This window comes from Numenius arquata, chromosome 14, assembly GCF_964106895.1.
Source record: "Numenius arquata chromosome 14, bNumArq3.hap1.1, whole genome shotgun sequence".
In the NCBI taxonomy this organism is placed as follows: Eukaryota; Metazoa; Chordata; class Aves; order Charadriiformes; family Scolopacidae; genus Numenius; species Numenius arquata.
This window is the reverse complement of record NC_133589.1, coordinates 18,641,255-18,661,537: the sequence shown is the minus strand read 5'-3', so window position 1 is coordinate 18,661,537 and position 20,283 is coordinate 18,641,255. Positions and strand designations below refer to the sequence as shown.

The 20,283-nt window shown below is 48.6% G+C and overlaps 2 protein-coding genes across 2 annotated transcripts in view; one reads left to right on the top strand and one right to left on the bottom strand.

The window, feature by feature from the left end:
• Positions 1-4: 4 nt before the first annotated feature.
• RNPS1 (RNA binding protein with serine rich domain 1) lies at positions 5-10,038 on the bottom strand. Its single transcript, XM_074158433.1, has 7 exons — positions 9,986-10,038; positions 5,732-5,887; positions 5,251-5,442; positions 3,944-4,046; positions 3,025-3,178; positions 2,402-2,543; positions 5-1,114 (listed from the first exon to the last, which is right to left on the bottom strand). Coding segments are annotated over exons 1-7 (855 nt in total). The 5' UTR covers positions 9,988-10,038; the 3' UTR covers positions 5-1,008.
• Positions 10,039-16,276: 6,238 nt separating this feature from the next.
• Positions 16,277-20,283, top strand: part of LOC141471917 (uncharacterized) — a 13,835-nt gene continuing 9,828 nt past the window's right edge. The window contains exon 1 of the mRNA XM_074158653.1: positions 16,277-16,452. The gene's annotated coding sequence lies outside the window, so the exon portion shown is untranslated. The remainder of the gene's footprint in view (positions 16,453-20,283) is intronic.

Below are 20,283 nucleotides of genomic sequence, written 5' to 3'. Positions count from 1 at the left end.
GGTTACTCTCAACCCTACAGCTTTATTCAAGAGTCGCTCATCCTACACAAGTACAAACACAACATGGCCCAAAAGGCTACAAAGTGATACAAAACAAAAAATCTGTATAGTATTGACTGTACAACAGGTGGTAAATTTTTTGCCTTTCCCTATGCAAACCCTGGTTAATGCAGGCAGCGTGGCAGCCCCCAGCCCCCTGCTCTGCCTCGCCAGCCTCCAGGGAGGGGGTCGATGGGCAGTCGCCCCCTGAGATGGGTTAAAGCAGAAGCACTCGCACCATCACCCTGGGGGGCTGCGTAGAAAGTTTTTACGAAAACCCTTTAAGAAAAGGTGAAAGAAATCACTTACAGGGGCAGCTACAAACCAGTTCTTAAGATTTCCAGCTTCTTTTCTAAAGTATCATGGTCAGCAGGCTGGACTGTGGCAATGGCCTGGTGTATGCGTTACAGAAGAGCTTAATCTGCAGAAAGAGCGTACTCTGCAGGAACTAACGATCCGCTTGGGATTGGAATAAAGCAACAACTCGGTATTTAAGTCTCGGGCAGATCTGGACTCCAGCTGCTCTGAAAACCTGGTGCTGGCACCCAGTGATCAGTTAAATGCCTCCCTGCCTGACAACACGGGGTTTCTGGAATAGCTGGAGATTTACGTGCTGGTCTGTACAGCGTGCTAAGCGGCTAGAAATCACCAAGCAGCAGCCTGCTAACTGCAGAAAGAGAGGCTGTAACATCTTTCCTTCCCTTTACCTGGAAAAGACGTTTTTGCAGCCTCCAAAATCAAAGCCATTTTTAAATAAATTCAATGCCAGGAAACTAGAAGCCCCACAGCAAAGGCTGTCTACTGGCCAGGAACTGTCACTCTCTCCTCTTAGGTTGCCTTCACTGCCAGGATTATTTCTCTCTCACTCCTCCTCACCCAGACCCATTATAAAAAAAAAAAAAAAAAGGTACAATATTTAGTCTGACGAGATTTAAGTTAAAAAATAAAAAGCTGTCCAGTCTTTTTGCTTTATCGTGAGGAGTTTGAGCTGGAGCGGCTGCGATGGCGCCTTCGGCCAGGAGATCTGGATCTTGATCGCCGGCGAACGGGGGATCTGCGCCGAGGAGACCGGGACCTGGTAGAGGGAAGGAGAAAGCTTTCAAGAGGAGACAAGGGTAACAGCTTCCAGTAATTTGCCAGCCCATTTATCAGCTTTTCAAAACCACTTCCCCGCCTCCCTCCAAAAATGCCTCACACACCACAGTAAAAGAGCTCCAGCAAAACAGAGCCAGCTCCAGAGGCAAAAAAGGCAACTCAAACTCTGACCACACAGCAGGAATATTCTGGCTACCTTTCCTCTGCTTCAGAAAGTTGAAAGAATCTTTAATATCTAAAGAACAGACAAGAATCTTGTTTTCTTCCTCAAGCAAAACAAGCTCACATTCATTCTACATCATTCTCCTTCATCCGAAAGGTCAGCTTTGACTCCTGAAATACAGTGATATTCGGGGATTTAACATAAGCCCTTTCAAATCCCAGGGACACTTCTTAGAGGAAGTCTAACTCTAAAGAAATAGTTAAGATTCAAGCTTTTCAATACCACAATCAATCTGTATGGCCACCATTGTGACACTGATATTCCAGGCCCAGAATATTAACAGAGCCTGAAGAGGATAACAGAAGTTAGACTAGGGGAGAACACACATGAGGAGGGAATGCCAAATCTAGCTTTTGCCAGACCTCAGGAAAAGGCATATTTAAATGAGGACCAACAGGCAGCAGATCTTGTGCCACGTTAACGAGTTCTCATTTTTAAACCTGTAGTTCATAAGCTATTCAGCAATCCAGTGGCTCAAACAGGAGTGGCTTTTACTCGTGACAAGAGTCCACGCAGATTTCCAAGCCCATCTAGATGCTCTCAGCACCTAGAAGACTCCGAAAGACACATTATCTGAGCATGTTCAGGCAGCCCCAAGTCGCACAAGGGGCACACGCATGTCAGGTCACACCTTGGGGTCAATGCACTCCGCTCCCCCGATGCAGGACGGCTTTTTGGTCTCAGAAATAAGGGAGGAAGCGGCAGGGGCTGCAGGAAAGCAAGCAGCTGGAGCAGGCTGCCAAAAGCATTCTGCCAGCCAGAAGCCCATTCCCGCTTCACCTGGAAGCATTTGTGCAGAAGGGACTCAGGGAACAGACTGGAAAGCATCTGAAATTTCTGACTGACTGCATTCAGGGTGCAGACCAGAGCAGGCCACTCTGCCACAAAGCAGTTAATAAGTAGAACCCTGGTTCTGCTGATGCCCAAAAAGTCATTTGGAGGGGAAAGTCAAGTCCAACAGGATTGAACTGTCCTCACAACGAGTCTTTCAGTGATAAAGCATTGTTACACTGAGAAGGAAATAGAGATTGTCACAGCTCTCACCTTCTCCTCATGCGAGGGGGTGACCTGCGCCACATGGGTGGCGGCGGCAGCATCCTCCTGGGTGGACTAAAGCGTCTGGGAGGTGGCCGAGGTCGTGGTGCCAGCACAGCTGTAGCAGTGATCTCCTGACCATCAATCTGGCCTTTTTAGGGAATCAGAGAAACAGGAAGAACTAAGTATTTTCCAATACTAACATCTACATGTCACATTACTGCAACTCACAGCTTTTGTCAGTAGCGACTGAAGCGTGACTTGGCCTACAGTCCTATTTCCATCACCTGCTCAGGGGTTATTTTGACAAAGTCTGCACATATACTAGACTTCTTAACCTAATATCCCATTGAACTGCAGTTCGGATGTTAACTGGGGAAGATTTTCACAGAAATTTAAAGAATTTTATTACTATTTGTTTTGAAAAAAAAAATTACTTTTAGTAGTTCTGTGATTTTTTGGATCTGTCCTGAATCACACAAAAGCCGAAGCTATTTTGGCTGAAAACAAGCAGAATTTCAAATCAGTTCCCCAAAGGCTTCCCCATCACCTCTAATTCATTTTCAGATCAACCTCATCTGCTCCAAAGATTTTTAAAATCACCCAGCCTCCATGCAGCATTTGATACCTACCTCCATCCATGTGCTTTAGGGCTTTCTCAGCATCATCTGGGTTCTCAAACTCCACATAAGCATAACCTTTAGAGAGGTGTGGGTTTAGCCTGTCAACTGGCATGTCAATCATTTTAATCTTTCCATAAGTGGAAAAAATTTCCATGATGTGATCCTGCAGAGAAAGAGCAAGACCACACTTACTGACCAGGACTCAGGCTGTACTCAGCACTAGATCAGCTTTAAATCAATGCCACCATCAGGAAGAGACCTATTTCATTGGCCAGACGCAGAAAGGATTACCACTGCTTTCTCTGCTGTTGTCTGTTCAACTCATCCTTGGATTGTTCCAAACCCTCAGTTCTAGGAGCATTACTGCTGCATGTCAACACTGGCTACAAAACCACAACTAATGTAAAAATCCTCTTGGGGATCTGAAAAGGGAACTTACGCCCTTAGCTGAAAACTCTTAAGATGCAATTGTTAGTACTTTTTAAAAAACATCATTTTTTCCAGCACCCTAAACCTTTTACCTCTGAAGGCCTTTAAACTACATTCTAGCAAAGACAACTCAAGCCAGCCCAGCTCTCTTCAGATTCTTTATCAAGAACCTCCAGATATCCTTAAGGCCTCCAAGGTAATTTCAGCTATTGTCCCAACTTCTACAATTTTCCTCCCAGAAAGGCAAGATACAAGGCCTGGGATACTGACAAAGCAGACAGACCTTTTAAACACTACACAGTCTCAAAAGCCTGCACTGTATTTGACTCAGTAAAATTCTACCAAAATTTTCCTCACTGATCAATTTAGACACAAAGTAGGAATCTGCTACAGCTTGGCAGCACTCTAGCAACAAGAAAGTTTTGAGAGCTTTAAAAGAGCCACTCACATCCTCACAGAAGACACACAAGTTTTATACTACATGGGAATGTGCCATTACCTTGGTCACGTTTCTAGTGAGCCTTCCAACGTGCACTTTTGTAGGTCTCGGTGATGGGCTCCGTCTCTTCCGCTCCTTTTCATCCCTCTTGGGTGGCTTGGACCTTATTTTGACAACAGAAAACATTTACAGTTTTTGGGCAACGTGCAAGACAAAACCAAGAAGTCAATCATTATCACATGACAAAGAAGTACCATTTTCTTGGGAGGGCATCTTTTTTCTTAAGAAGTTACAGGTTAGGAAGTGCTGGGGTGTTGGTGTTCCACTTAGAAACACCTCAGGACTTACATTTGCCTTATCTGCTTTTGCTTTAGAACATTCTAGAATTTGAGAGCCTTTTTTTGTGAGTTTTCAATTTGAATGCAACTAGGTAACAAACATTAAATTTAGCAAACATTTCTTCAAAGTTGTTGGCGATAAGTAAAGAACTTCCCATTTGTTAAAACAAAAACCATTCTTTGCCTCAACAATTAAAGGGGCAAAATGAAGACATAAACACGAAAACGTACCACAGCCAGGCAAATGAATGAATCCAATTATTTGTGTTTCTGTATCTTCTGTTCACTACAGGGGTCCAGAAATGTCACAGTTTAAAAAAATTTGCAGCTGCCCAAGTAGCTGCATATCACAATTTCTTTGTAGTTTTTTTAATGTAATTTTAATCTGTAAAAAATTCAGTATGAAGACGATTTATATTTATGCTTCTTCCTAACCATCCATAAATTGAGGGATATACTAAAAAAACCACACACTAGTTTATAAGAATTCAGTAGATTTTATCAACCTTCAGCACCTTACCTACAGAATTATCCAAAGGAAAAGCTGTATGGACACTAACATAGTTTGATTCCTTCCCTTACAGGAAAATGCTTCCTTTGCCCCTACTCCCATTTTATTTTTTTTATACATAAGAATATAGATTTATATATGTATACACATATACACAACTTTCAGCCCTTCAGACTTTTCTGATAGTCTTGGCTGTAACTTACAGGAATCAAAGAGCTATAATCTCATCTAGTGCCCATACAGTCCCATACTATTGAGGAAACATTGATTAAAGCTGCCTCTACAAAATACAATATTTAAAATCACTCTTTAAAATGAGGTTTTCAATCTCTCTTCCTACAGGGCGTATGTTTTGATCGTAAGCAAAAGGAGCACACTCATTCTAACAGAATTCAGACCTCTAAGTTACAGAGAAAGTAAACGGTCCTCAGAAAAAAATTTATTCTGATCATAATCTTGTATTCTACATGGAAATTAACCTCCCACCTGGTAATTCCCAGAAGGCAAATAAAACTCACTTGGAGCGGGAGCGCCTCCTGTTGTCATGTCTCCGTCGAGATGGACTTGGAGATCCAGAGGAGCTGCTGGAACTGGAACTGCGTGAAGTGCTGGAGCTCCCAGAGCGGCTTGAGGCAGAAGAGGAGCTAGAGCCACTGCTAGAACCAGTGCTGGAACTGGACCCTGAACTGGAAGTTGAACTGGAACGGGATCTGTTGGGGGCAGGGGTGAATAAAAATGAGTGAAGTACCCAGAAAAAGAATGGCTGAAAAACTTCTGTTAATTACGGAGAGAGCAACTGTGAGTTAGAACAATGAAAACTGACGTTCCATAGCTCACTAGACAGCCAAAAGAAATTCCCACCTAAAAAAACCCTAAAACCCTTTAAGTTAGACAAAACTGCACTGTGACTAAAACAACACAAGGAATGAAACATACCAGAAATCAAGCTGGTGGTTTCTGAGAACACTGTGATTTGTTGCTACCTGCACAAGTAACTACCTGGTACTGCTGCTCCCACTGGAAGCACTGCGTCTTTTGCGCGTCTTGTCTCTACCACGATCCTTTTCACCCGATTCCTTAGTGGCTGCTTTATCCTTGGACCGGTCCTTTGATTTCTCTTCAGACCTATCCTTGCGCTTGGTTGGTGAGGGAGCCCTTCAAGAACAAAATGCAGATGATGTTGATTAATGAAAAAAAACAAACAACAAAAAACCCACACCCAAACACAGAACAGAACAGCAACACAAAACATTGAACTTCAAACATAACTCAAGATCACCGTAACTGTGGAGTTAAAGCGTTAGGCAAGTTTGGAGTTTTTAGAAAAAGGAAAATATTTTACACTACAGAGCTTTGAGGAAGACAGTTCCAGAATACAGAAATTCTCACACATAGAAATTCATGCAGGAAGAGGTACCTTTCCAATTCCTCACCCTCACTGGGAGGGTCCTAGCACCCTACAACATCCCCAGTTTTGTTAAGCCTAAAAAATCCAGATGAATTATTGCCTAGTGCTGGATTTTTTTATTATTTTCTTTGAATCCTAGCAAACTCTTCTTTTTCAATCCTGATAACTCCATTTCCCCTTTGGAGACGTCCAAAGCAGCGCTAAATGGGCCTCACTTATCTCAAATTTCACCTCTAACTCCTTGATTCTGAGAACCGATCCCTAATCTAGTGCAATAAACTCCAAAGAACAGCCTAGTGGCAAGATAAAAGGGTTTAGAAAAAAGAAATTTACAGAGAGGCATAAAACAGCAAACGCGCTTTGCACCAATGGCAGCACACTGGGCATCAACCGACTCCTGACCTACAGGGAGAGGCCCGTTAACGGCCAGCCTCTGTGCTGCTCACACCGGCACCGTGCGTCCCACGTAAAAGTCTGCGTCCAGGTTTAAAGCTATCATTGTGCCATTCACAGAATTAGAAAAGACCTTAATTATCCAACAAAGAAAATGGCAGACAGAGGACATCCATTTTCTCTGCAAGAGGTACACGCAGCTCATGCCTCTTGCTAACAGCCTTGTCTCCAGAGGAGTAAGACACTGTTTTTCTCCAAAGCCAATTTGTGCCACATAGCACATATGTGTCAGGAAGGGATTGTTGAGAACACCCCCCCCCCACTCAATTATGGCTGCTCTCAGCCTCAACAAGCTGCTTCCAAAGCTCTGCCAGCCTTAGAAAGGCTAGATTACAGGGTCCAGTTTGCTGCAGGGCTGCAACAGCAGATCCCACTTGAACTTCTTAGCAGAGTCTAAACTGGATTCTGACCTCAGCTAGCCCCAGTCAGTTCCCCCTTTACTCTAGATCTAAATGGGGACAAATTTAACACCCCACTATTTAACACTGAAATACTGGGCAGTAGTTGAATTCCAGATGTTTCCCATAAGAGGGCTGCATCCATCACATATTCTGTGATGTCTAAACATGTTGTTGCATTTTGACTATTCCACATGCAGGTTGTTTCCACCTGCATTACAGAGCTACCTCCAGCATATGTTTTAAAAACCAGTAAAAGGCTGTGGCAGATCTGACGATCTGACTTGCTGTAACACCCATTATCTACCTATGAATGAAACATTCAGGAAATGGAAGAGTGGGCACAAGCATGTCTGAACTGCCAGGCTTATCTGAAGCGGCGCTGAATATTCACAGTTACTGCACAGGGCACAGCTCACTGCATCCAATAGCCTTGTTGTTTCTGGTGTCAGATTCTGGCATACAGTTACTTTATTCTCTAAATTGCAATTAAATTTATGTTTGGGAAGAGATGGTTTCTGAACAGCTAAGCTCGCTTTCCTGATTTTCAGCTTCACAGTTTTCCCTAATACAATGACTCCAAACAGCAACACCACAAGCTAACACTTGCAAACCCAGCTCTCTGCAGATCCACAAGTTAAGAAACACTCAGGCCTTTTTGCATGGAGATCAGGAAACCCACAACACAAACGCGACGCTGGCAGGGCTCTCTGGAAATGTCTTCTCTAACAGCAGGGGCAGTAAGAAGGCAGTCCATGGACTATTCCATAGGTGCTGCAAAGGTGACTACGAAAAGCAAACCTGAGTACGTCACCAGGACATTTCTAACCAGCTCTATGTCTCTAGTGCAAAGTGGGAGGGGGCTGCAGTTCAAGAAATGAAAGCCACGGGACCAGCCAACTCACTTGGAAGAACAGAACAGACAAGTTTCTGGACTCACAAAACCAGAAAACTCAAGATCTTCCTTTCCCACCTTTCTTCTCCTAAACATACCACAGTCAGGTTTGTGTTATCTCTTCCTACACACCGATTTCTCTTGCATCTGTGGACTCTGACGGTGATGATGCAATCAGCTCAGCCATGCAAAACTATCTACTACCGTTTGATAGCTGGCTCTGGCTTCACCCCTACTGGAAGGAAGGACGAGAGAGAGCCCAGATGAAGACCAGCGCACTCTTTGCTGTTATCTAGGGCTGCTGCTGGAGTAGTAGGTAACACTCCAGTTAAACAGCTACCACTCTGGCACCACTCCTCAGGACAGGCACTTATCAGACAAATCACCCGTGTGATTTTCATACATCGAGCAAAATTCCACATGCTGGTACATGCAGCATTTAAGCAGCCTCCAAACTAAACACTGTTTTCTTTCCATCAAAATCACAGAATCACAGAATAGTTTGGGTTGGAACGGACATTAAAAGCCATCTAGTGCCAACCCCCTGCCCTGGGCAGGGACACCTCCCACCAGACCAGGTTGCTCCAAACCCCCTCCAACCCGGCCTTGAACCCCTCCAGGGATGGGGCAGCCACAGCTTCTCTGGGCAACCTGGGCCAGGCTCTCACCACCCTCACAGCGAAAAATTTCTTCCTAATATCTAATCTAAATCTCCCCTCTCCCAGTCTGAAGCCATTACTGCTCGTCCTATCACTACAGGCCCTTGTAGAAAGTCCCTCTCCAGCTTTCCTGTAGCCCCCTTCAGATATATGTCTCCCTGGAACCTTCTCCAGGCTGAACAGTCCAAACACTCAACCTGTCTTCATAGAAGAGGTTCTTCCAGCCCTTGGATCATCTTTGTGCCTCCTCTGGACCTGTTCCAACAGGTCCATGTCTCTCCTGTGCTGAATGTCCCAGAGCTGGACACAGGACTTGAGGTGGGGTCTCACCAGTGCAGAGCAGAGGGGGAGAACCCCCTCTCTCACCCTGCTGGCCACACTGATTTTATAGATGTACCTTTCTCAAGAATGCCACCGGCCTAGCTTGCTTCAGTTGGAAACCTCAGCCTAAGAGACACAGCCTGTGGGCAGTGTCAGCTGTAAGTGTTCGTTCACTGGAAGACGCAACAAGAATAAAGTCACGGCCTTCACACAAGGGTGTGTAACAACGCATTCCTAAGCAACGTACTTTTTTCCTACAATCGAAAATACCTCTCAATCCCTGCCAAATGAATGCTTTTGCAGCACCCACCCCAAACAGAAAGTCTAAGACCAATCTGCAGAGGCCAAACGTTCATTTCACACACACACCTCTCTGCTTTAAGAGCTGGTTTGCACTCTTAGAGAGCTGCAAAGGAAGCAAACTCCACTCTCCCACGGACTTCCTGCACGACCGCAGGCAAATCCTTTAACGGCAGCTTGCTTCAGATCCTCATTTGCACAATGGAGAAAAGGTTTCCTCCTGTGAGGAGAGGGTTCAGCGCTCGGCAGTTCTTTGCAAAGCTACGGCCGCTCGCCCAAGCTTAACTATAGCGAGCAGGGCCGGAGAAGTGCCGGGGCAGCCAGCTCCGCGTCCCGATTCGCACGCCATGGGGTACGTTACAGCGCCGGGCGGGCCGAGCGCTTGTCACTGCTGACCGCGCCGTACGTGTCGCCACACTATGAGCGAAGCCGAGGCGCGGGCTGAGGAACAGGGAGAGAAAAGCAGAGACCAAGCACGGAGTCGGTTCAGAGCGAAGCCCGCCGCCCGCCCCGAGGCCAGGCCAGCGCTCCTCCCACGGCCGCGGAGAGCGCCGAGACCCCCGGGCCCGGCTCCCCTTCAGGCCCCGACCCGGCCCGGCCCGGCCCCGCCCCGGTCCGGCCTCCCGCCCGTCCTCTCCTCCCCGCCCCCGGGAGCGGTAGGCCGCGGCGCCGGCGCCCCATCCCTGACCCTCGCCCCGCCATCTCCTTCTCGGCGGCTCCGGCGCGCTCCCCGCGGCACCCCCGGGCGGCGACGGGGCCGCCCCGCGCCGCGGCCGGCCCGGATGGACGCGGATCCCCCGCGGCCCCCACCCCACTCACATCCTCGACGCCCGCCTCAGCCGCCGCGCCCGGCCCGTCGCGCGCGACCGACGCAGCGCGGGCGGGAAGGGGCGGCGCGCGCCGATGGCGTCACGCACTGAGGGAGGGAGGGGGACGGGTTTAAAGGGACAGTGCGGGGGGGGGAGCGTGTGGGTCAGGTTGTGTGAAGGGTGAGGAGGGGAGCTAGGGTGTTCGCGGGGGGCTGGGGGGGAGGGGGGAAGAAGAAGGAGGAGGGTAAGGGGGAGGGAGGGCGGGGAGGTCAGGGTGTCCGTGGTGTAAGGGAGGGGGCGGGGGGGATCAGGGTGTCCGTGGGGTGAGGAGGGGAGCGGGGGGGGATCAGGGTGTCCGTGGGGTGAGGAGGGGAGGAGTCGGGGTCAGGGTGTCCGTGGGGTGGGGGTGAGGAGGCGAGTGGGTCAGTCAGGACAAGCTCTGCAGCTGCAAAGGGCCTTTCTCATTTGTTCGAGCCCCCCGTGCTCCCCCCTGGCTGGAGGTGCCTCCGCTCTGTGGGTGCCAGCCCCCTTCATTCGGGATGTCTGACCTGTGCAGCGGTGAGCGATTAGTGCCTTTTCTATGGGCCTTGCGTGTCTGTTATTGCATCTACACTTAACTGTTTTAATAGAATTTGTTAAGTTTTCCTACAAACATTGTTCTGCTTAATAATAGTAACAGCCAGGGCTTCAACTCTTGACTTTCCATAAGTGATAGCCCAGGCAGCTGTAGGCCTTCACCAGTAGGTGCTGGGCCCAGTGTCATGTCCAGGTTGCAGTCACAACCCACAAGTCTCTAATTTGAGGTTGTGGCAGACATGTCCTCCCAGGGGACAGGGAGCAGAAAGGGACGGGGACCACTGAGAGGGGACTCACCTGCTGCCTGACTCGCCAAAGTGCAAGAAAAACGTGAAGAGGAAAATGAAAGACTTAAGATGGAGCAACATCCAGTGGCATTTCATAAATCTGAAGATTTATGTGGGAAGGATATTTTCACACTCTTTTTTTTTTTTTTCTGCCAAAACGTGCTGTGAACTTAAAAGGAGATTTGTCAGTGGAGGCATGGATCTTCTGACCTGGTCACATTGGGTTCCAGCTGTTTTGGCTGCCCCACTTCTGACTTGAAGGGAACAAAATCAGAAATGTACTTTGACCCCATTCCTAATGCAGGGCCTTAAACATGACAAACCTCTCCAGGAAGCAGGTGTGCTGGTCTGCTGAAGTGGGACCAGGGGCATTTTTGTTAGATTCCTAAGATCTGAATCCTTGTGCTCGTCTGTGAAAGGAAGAGAGCTCCACCTCCTGAACGTAGTGTAAGAATATGTCCCGTTCACCTCCCTTGCAGAATGTGGGCGAGAATAGGTCTGTTAGATCATGTGTGGCAAGGAGAAGAATTGGTTTATTTTCTCTTCTGCTGCAAAACCAAGGGGGTGTTGCATGAAACTAGCCATGGGCAGGTTCAGAAAAAAACAAAAGGAGGTTGTTCTTCACACAACATCTTGCATGAAGGTTTCCCTGCCACAGGATGCTGTAGCCTACTAAAAGTTTATAATGGGCTCAAAGAGAAACCGTACTATGACTGTGGAGGACTATCAGTAGACTGTCATGATGACTTCAGAATCACAGAATCGTTGAATCATTTAGGTTGGAAAAGACATTTAAGATCATCAAGTCCCACCATTAACCCAGCATTGCAAAGTTACCACTCAGACCCATCTACCTATCTTTTAAACACCTCCAGGGATGGTGACTCAACCACTTCCCTGGGCAGCCTGTTCCAGTACTTGATAGCACTTTTGGTGAAGAAATTTTTCCTAATATAGAATGATAGAATGGTTAAAGTTGGAAGGGACCTTAATGATCATCTAGTTCCAACCCCCCTGCCATGGGCAGGGACACTTCCCACCTGCTTTTGAGCAGGTTGCTCAAAGCCCCATCCAGCCTGGCCTTAAACACTTCCAGGGATGGGGCATCCACAACTTCCCTGGGAAACCTGTTCCAGTGCTTCACCACCCTCATGGTAAAGAATTTGTTCCTAATATCTAATCTAAATCTCCCCTGTTCCAATTATCCCTTGTCCTGTCACTACATTTCCCGACAAAAGAGTTCCTCTCCGGCTCTCCTGTAGGCTCCCTTCAGATATTGGAAGGCTGCTATGAGGTCTCCCCAGAGCCTTCTCTTCTCCAGGCTGAACAACCCCAGCACTCTCAGCCTGTCTTCATAGGGGAGGTGCTCCAGCCCTCTGATCATCTTCGTGGCCCTCCGCTGGACCCGTTCCAACAGGTCCATGTCCTTCCTGTGTTGAGGACTCCAAAGCTGGACACAGTACTCCAGGTGGGGTCTCATGAGTGCAGAGCAGAGGGGTAGAATCACTTCCCGTGACCTGCTGGCCACACTTCTCTTGATGCAGCCCAGGATGCGGGTGGCTTTCTGGGCTGCCAGTGCACATTGCCAGCTCATGTTGAGCTTCTCGTCCACCAACACCCCCAAGTCCTTCTCCTCAGGGCTGCTCTCTAGACATTCTCCGCCCAACCTATATTTGTGCCTGGGATTGCCATGTCCCAGGTGCAGGACCCTGCACTTGGCCTGGTTGAACTTCATGCGATTTGCACGAGCCCATCTCTCAAGCCTGTCCGGGTCCCTCTGGATGGCATCCCTTCCCTTCAGCGTGTCGACCACGCCACCGAGCTTGGTGTCGTCGGCAAACTTGCTGAGGGTGCACTCTATCCCACCGTCCATGTCTCCGACAAAGATGTTGAACAGCACTGGTCCCACAGGGACCAGTTGGGAACAGCACAGGGGTCCTACCGACCCCTGAGGAACTCCACTCATCACTGGCCGCCAATTGGACACTGAACCATTGACCACAACCCTTTGAGTGCGGCCATTCAGCCAGTTCCTGAACCACCGAGTGGTCCATCCATCGTACCCACGAGTTTCCAATTTTGAGACCAGGATGTCGTGCGGGACAGTGTCAAACGCTTTGCATAAGTCCAGGTAGATGACATCTGTTGCTCTGCCCTTGTCCACCAAGCCTGTGGCAGTATTGTAAAAGGCCACCAAATTCGTCAGGCACGACTTGCCCTTGGTGAAGCCATGCTGGCTGTCTCCAATCACCTCCTTATTTTCCATGTGCCTTAGCAGAGATTCCAGGAGGATCTGCTCCATGATCTTGCCAGGCACAGAGGTGAGGCTGACTGGCCTATAGTTCCCTGGGTCTTCTTTTTTTCCTTTTTTGAATATTGGGGTTATGTTCCCCTTTTTCCAGTCAGCAGGAACTTCGCCAGATTGCCACGATTCCTCAAATATGATGGAAAGCGGCTTAGCAACTTCGTCTGCCAGCTCCCTCAGGACCTGTGGGTGGATTTCATCAGGTCCCATGGACTTATGCACCTTAAGGTTCCTTAAGAGGTCTCGAACCTGATCTTCTCCTACTGTGGGCAGTTCTTCATTCTCAGAGCCCCTGGTTTTGCCTTCCGTGACTTGGGCAGCATGGTTAGAGTCCTTGCTGGTGAAGACTGAGGCAAAAAAGTTGTTCAGTAGCTCAGCCTTATCCATATCGTGGGAGGCCAGGTCTCCCGTTTCCTTCTGGAGAGGGCCCACAACTTCCCTAGTCTTACCTTTATCTCTGACGTATCTGTAGAAGTTTTTCTTATTGTTTTTGATGTCCCTGGCTAGATTTAGTTCTGCCTGGACTTTCGCTTGCCTGATCTGGTTCCTGGCCACTTGGACAGTTTCTTTATATTCTGCCCATTCTACCTGTCCCTGCTTCTACCCTCTATAGGCCTCCTTTTTGGTCCTGAGCTTGTCCAGCAATTCCTTGTTCATCCACGCAGGCCTGCTGGCTATTTTGCCTGACTACTTCTTTTTTGGGATGCACCTCTCCTGAGCTTGGAGGAGGTGATCCTTGAATGCCAACCAGCTTTCTTGGGCCCCTCTCCCCTCCAGTTCTTTCTCCCACACTACCCTGCCAATCAGATCTCTCAGGAGACCAAAGTCTGCTCTTCTGAAGTCCAGGGTAGCGAGCTTGCTGCACACCCTCCTCGCTGCCCTATGAATCTTGAATTCTACCATTTCGTGGTCACTGCAGCCAAGGCTACCCTCGAACTTGACATTCCCCACCAGTCCCTCCTTGTTGGTAAGGACAAGGTCCAGCGCAGCTCCTTTCCTCGTTGTCTCCTCGATCATTTGAAGAAGAAAGTTATCATTAACTCATTCCAAGAACTTCCTGGATTTCACGTGCCCTGCTGTGTTGTCCCTCCAACAGATACCGGTGTGGTTGAAGTCCCCCATGAGGACCAGGGTGTGCGAGTGCGATGCTGCTCCTATCTGTCTATAGAGGGCTGCATCCTCCCTGTCACTCTGATGAGGTGGTCTGTAGCAGACCCCTACTGTAACATCACCTGCCCCTGTTCTCCCTTTAATCCTCTGTCGGGTCTTCATCCTAAACCTTCTCTGGTGCAACTTCTCTGGTCATTTCCTCTTGTCCCATTGCCTGTTCCATGGGAGAAGAGACCAATCCCCCCTGGCTACACCCTCCTTTCAGGGAGTTGTAGAGAGCGAGAAGGTCTCCCCTCAGCCTCCTTTTCTCCAGGCTGAACACCCCCAGCTCCCTCAGCCTCTCCTCACAAGACTTGTGCTCCAGACCCCTCACCAGCTCCATTGCCCTTCTCTGGACCCGCTCCAGCCCCTCAATGTCTTTCCTGTTGTGAGAGAAACAAAACTGTACATGGTATTCATGGTGGGGCCTCACCAGTGCCGAGCACAGTGGGATAATCACCACCCCAGTCCTGCTGGCCACACTATTGCTGATACAGGCCAGGATGCCGGTGGCCTTCTTGGAAAGCCTCTCAGTGCTGTACTGGAGGGAGTGTACTCTGGAAAGTGCTACTGCAGGCTTGGGCTGCTTTTATACTCCTGCCCAGGCATCTGCTCGTCAGCCTGCTGGAGACAGGATGCTGACCCACAGGAACCTGTGGGCTGACCCAGCATGGCTGTCATTCTTTCCTTTCTTCCAACTAACTTGTTACATACAAAATTTTAAGGACCACAACTTTAATTCTTGAGTTTTATGGTGCTTTATTAAAAACTTCAGCCCATTCTTGTGCTGCCGATTTTTGTCCATACTCAGAGTAACCACTGGGCTAAGGAGTACTTAATGAATGTGTCCATCAGATAACAGCTGCAGCTACAGCTGGAGGGTAAGACATGATACATCCGAGCCTCTTCTATACCACGTTTTAGCTGCAAAACTGAAAACTGCTTTATGAAAAGTGGCAAGTACTACTATCTTGATTCAATACATGGCAATATGGACTAAAGATTAGGCCTCACAAAGACAAGCCAGAAGTCTCAGCCTGCCTTACCCACAGGGCCTGTGGCGTCCAGCAGGTTGTACTGTTCAGCGACCGCCTTTGGGTGCTCAGACCCAGTCCAGCCTCCACCCCAAGGACCGCTGCAGAGAGGTCTGGTGGGAGATGCCGTGCTTCTGTGGGCAGGAGGGATGGAGACCAGGCTCATTCCCACTCGTCTGGGCTCACTGCTGTTAGGCTTAGGGCACCGTGTTTAAAATGGTTGCCTCTCTCGGCTGTAGCACAGCCATAATGGCTGGCTGACCCAAAAGTCACGCACACCCTTATTCTTCTCATAATGGCCCTCATCCCTCCAGGGGTGATCAGGTGAGTTCACTGAACCAGCAGAAATATAATACTACTGTGAAACAAAGGAAGTTTTCTGCCGGTTCTCGCCCTGAAGCAGCTCCCCGCAGAGTTGTGAGCAGCAGGGCCAGCCCCAGAATGGTGGTGGCAGGGTGCCGGGGGGTGATCTCCTCTCAGTGCCTGCTAGCTGTTGGAAGGACTAAGCTGTAAGGCCAAGCCTGAGCAAGAAGAGACATTTGAACACCTCATTTGGGGGCACAAGCAGAGGTGAAAACAAGTCAGAGCACGTCTGCTTCAGTTTCAGAGGGAACGGCACCACCGTGACCTTCTGCCCTGTGCCAGCCATCAGCCTGGCTCAGGCAGCCCACCGTCACCACTGCAGTCCTGCCCAAGGAGATGGTGCTTCCAGGTCTGGATGGAACCTCTCGGGATGACACCACTGCTTCGTGTGGCATTTCTCCTCTATCCTCTAACACAGGGGCAATTGGCTACCTCTGAGCTGTGGTTGGGGCGGGATGGACCTGAGGCTGCGAAGGTGATGTGGCTCCTCACAGTCCCGGAGCAAGACTGCCCCGAAAGAGTTAAGAGGAGGGCTCCTCCTTCCCTGTACATAAGTCTCCTCCTGGGTGACCTTCCCGGCAGCCTTTGCTGGCTCTGCCCCAACCAAACAAAGAGGGCAGGAGCTTTTCAAACAACAGCCTCCCAAAAAGTTGGCTGCTGCAGAGCTGGGCTGTGCTGGGACCCTGGCACACTGGAGGATGCGGCAGCGGCAGCAAGTTGATGCCATCACCTGGGAGGATCCCGGCAGTCGCCTTTAGTCCCTGTATGTGGATGCTCTGCCTGTTTGCTTCCGTGCATTAAGCTGGTTTGGGTGCTGGGAGCTTGATGGGGGTGCGAGCGGCAGGGAGGGGTGGCAGGAGCCTGGTGACGGTGAGCTCTGTGGCCCATGGCCATCCTGCACTCGGCGGGGTGCGGATCCGGACGGCTGCTGCTTGGCACACAGACCGGGGACGTGCTTGGAGTGGAAATGCAGAGGTCTGGTGCCACACTGAGACTCAGTGTCACAGCTGGGAGTGGCGTGTCCAATCTGACATGCTGTGCTGCTATCCTCCAGACCATTCTTGAACTCAGAAACTTGCCTAGCAATTTTCCAGCAGAGGTGCAGACCCTCTTTAGAAATTGTTGGTGTGTTGATAGACTGCTGGGTGGTGGATTTAAGGCAGCAAACAATCACAAAGCTGCTGCAGCCAAGACACAGCAGATGAGCGGGAACGGAGCTCCATGAGTGCTGCTTTTGGATCTTGCCTCTGTGTTTTTCTGTCCCTTCATTCCTGCACCTCTGGGCTGTTGATGAGAACAGTGCTATTTACTGCCATCTCTTCAGGTGAACTGCTCCACTTGAGGTGGTGGACAGTGGTTAGGACTAATTAGTCAGTGTCTCTAAATGCCACCTGAGGCTGAAAGTGTTTGTCCGGTGCGTTGCATCATCTTGCAACTGGGTGTTTCATTTTTCCTTCCTATTTGTTGGCTTTGGGTTGTGGAGCTGCAGCGGCGTGGTGGCATGGCTAGAGAGGGTTCTCCCTGAGCCCCAGAAGATCCAGGTGATTGGTGGGTTATTCTGCCAACAGCAGCTCTAAAACACTGGTGTTCATTTATCATGATGATACAGTCTGTGTGGCTTCATTAGAGGACTTGCAGCATGGGGGATTTGTCTTCTAAGGGCTTGAAAACTTTTCATCCTAATGCGAAGTAACAGCCTGCAGAGAGTCGAGATTAGCCCCAGTTTCCATTGGCTGCACTGTCAAGTAGCTATATAGATTTGGAACAGCAGAAAAAGGAGATTTGGGGGGTTCTCTCTAATCTGCAGAAGGAAGTGAATTTAGCAGTTTTGCTGAAACCCTTCTAGGTGAATTAAGTCTTCAGCAGTAGTCTCTGAACATCTGGCCTGCCCTGTCTCGAGGTCTGAGGCTGATTCTTGCAGTGGACACCAGCAGGTAGGCCGTGGACAAGCTCAGGACTCCAGGACTGTCTGCACCTGCATGTGTCTATGCAGACATTAGTATTTTGGGGCTCTTAGCCAGAAAACCGTGCCACGATGCACCTTTTCTCTGTTTTCCTGCAATACCCTGATGCATGTAATATCCAAAGCATGCCCTGATGCTATAGGAATATGCCTGCTCAATGTTAACCTTCCTCAGACATCCTGATTTGAACAAGGAACAAATAACATGTTACACTTTGCAGTGATTTATTTGTTTCCTCTTCAGGCACATGAAAGACACTAGAAATTCAAGGTATGCTTGTGGTTTAGCCTCTGCAACTCTCTCTGCTGGAAGGACTTGCATCACTGGAGAGCAGATGCTTAAAGCTGCAAAACACTATAAAGAGAGGTTAATGTTGACTGTACAGATAAAGGCAGAGCAGCGTGATACTTGGCATTCGTTGTTCTTGTCTGAATACTTAAGCTCAGCTTGACAAGTTTGTCCAGTCCCAGGGCAGAGATGGATTTCTGAGCCTGGTTGTGAAATCCAGCCTGTCTCTCTCCCCAAGGCCTTTCCAGGTGCTCTGTGAAAGCCTCTTGTTCCTTCAAGCTGTGGTTCCACAGTCATTAATATCAGGTTTTGACCCTCCAGTTCATTTCTTAATACAAATCCAAGCTTTACGAGGTACAGCATCACAGCCATGCTGAATTTGTTACACCACATGATATGGTGTTGATGTTGACCTATGGTTTTTGAACTGTAGGAGTGCTGATCCATGGCAAAGCCTTTTTGTACAAAGCTATCCGTCAGCGCGATTTTATACAGTGCCACTGCTTTGTGCTGTATGGCTTGGGACTCTCTGACCATTAGGGTGGATTTTCCTGTATTCCTGAAACTCCTCCTTTCCTCCCCTCAAACATGAGGAACCAGTACTTTGTTTATGTTGTTGTTGTTACCCTGTGCCCCTAAACAATCCTAACACTCATTACATACACATGGTCCTTTTTATCCTATCACCTTGTCTTTATACCCCATTCCCCAGTTAGCACTAGGCTGCAGTGGCATTGTCTGGGTCAAAAGCAAACTATGTGTATCATCCTACTCACATTGTGTTTTGCAGACCTCAAACTGTTAATTAAAGAAACCTTTAAAGGGTCCCAACTTTCTTCAATTTGCATATACTGCAAACCTTAAAGTACAACCTTAAAGTTTTGTATTTTCCATTTGAGGATCTAATTTTTGAAGCATGGCCAGGTAGGGAGCTAGCTCCTCAACTGCTCTGAAAGGAGAGCCTAAAGGAACAGGTCAGTTGTCAAAGGCAGCAGAGCAAAATGAGGCCTGCGCTCTAAATAGCTCACTTCCAAATCCTGGGCCAGATATACAACCCATTCTTCTCAGTTCTGGTGGCTGAAGTACAAGTTGATTAAAAATCTTCTTATGAGACCCCCCCTTCAGCGGGGGAGCTGGCACAGCTCAGGTAACAGCAGCACCGTCTAAATTGAACTGGCCTGTCTCCTTTTAATAAAGCCTGTAACAGAGCTGCTCCTTCACCAATTTTGCAAAGAAAATCAGGGCTCTGTAACATGGGATACAGCAGTCTGTACGGCTGGTAGCAGTCGATATTGTTAGATAATGTTATTGCTTCCATGAGGCTAGACAAACCCCAGAAAGCAGTGACACTGGGTACAATTGCAGCCTAGGAGAAACGGCTACTCTTCCCTGGCACAGATCTTCCTGCTTTGGTACCATTTCAGCATAGGACACATAATACTGTTCATCTTCCTCCAAGCTAAGCACCATTAAACCACATTGCCAGTTCTTTTTGATTACCTGTCTCCATGGAGCTAAGGTTTCCCAGCCCGTTTGTACAGTATTGAAACTGTTACCTAGGTGGAGAGCTAAGAACTATCCATGTGCCTTCAAAGCTGTGCCAGAAGCTCTGAAACAGGACCCTGAAGACAAGAAACCAAGCGGAGCATTGCCACAGAAGCTCGTCTTTCCTGTCCAGCCTAGCACTCTGTGCTCAAAGCACTTTTCTCTGCAGTGTGAGGAGGAATCAGGCATTTCCCCAGCACATTCACCCCTTCCACAGCATCTTTGCCTTCTCACTACTTGTTGCAAGAAGCTCTTTTCCATATCTGAATCCTGTGTAAACCAGCACTGTCTCCTTATGCTTCTGCAGGATGTTTTTTTAGTATTTATTTTCCCCTCTGAGCTGCTGCAGAGCAAAAAAGGATGCATCTTGCCAGCTTTTGCAATGGCTATTTAGAATGCTGTGGAAAAGCAATAATACTGATGAGGATGGATCAGTGTCCCTCTCCAGCTGCTTGCAGCTGCTCCAGCTTCCCAAAGGCGTGCTGGGAATCTGAGGAGGGCTGGAAATCAGAGGCAGAGAGAAGGGTGTGCAAGAGAACCAAGCCGAGCTGCTACCAGCCACAAGGCCCACAGTGAAGGGAAGTCTGGCAGATTTGGCTTATGGCTCCTTACAAGCTCCGTGAGGATCAATTCCCTTTTGCTAACACCTTCCCCTTCTTTATTTTTGTGCTTTTGCATAGCCTGGGGTGCCCTGCACATCCGTTATGAATAAGTCAAACTGTTTCCCATCCCATGCCTGGTACACTGGCCTTGTGCTGTACAAAGGCAGTTCAAGTTGAAAGGAAAGGGATATACCC

Excerpts from the sequence above, each read along its gene's own strand:
- RNPS1 (XM_074158433.1), bottom strand. Across the intron at positions 5,443-5,731 it reads AGTGGGAGCAGCAGTACCAG|ATCCCGTTCCAGTTCAACTT; the intron begins GTAGTTACTTGT and ends TGCCCCCAACAG. Across the intron at positions 3,179-3,943 it reads TCACTAGAAACGTGACCAAG|GATCACATCATGGAAATTTT; the intron begins GTAATGGCACAT and ends CTTTCTCTGCAG.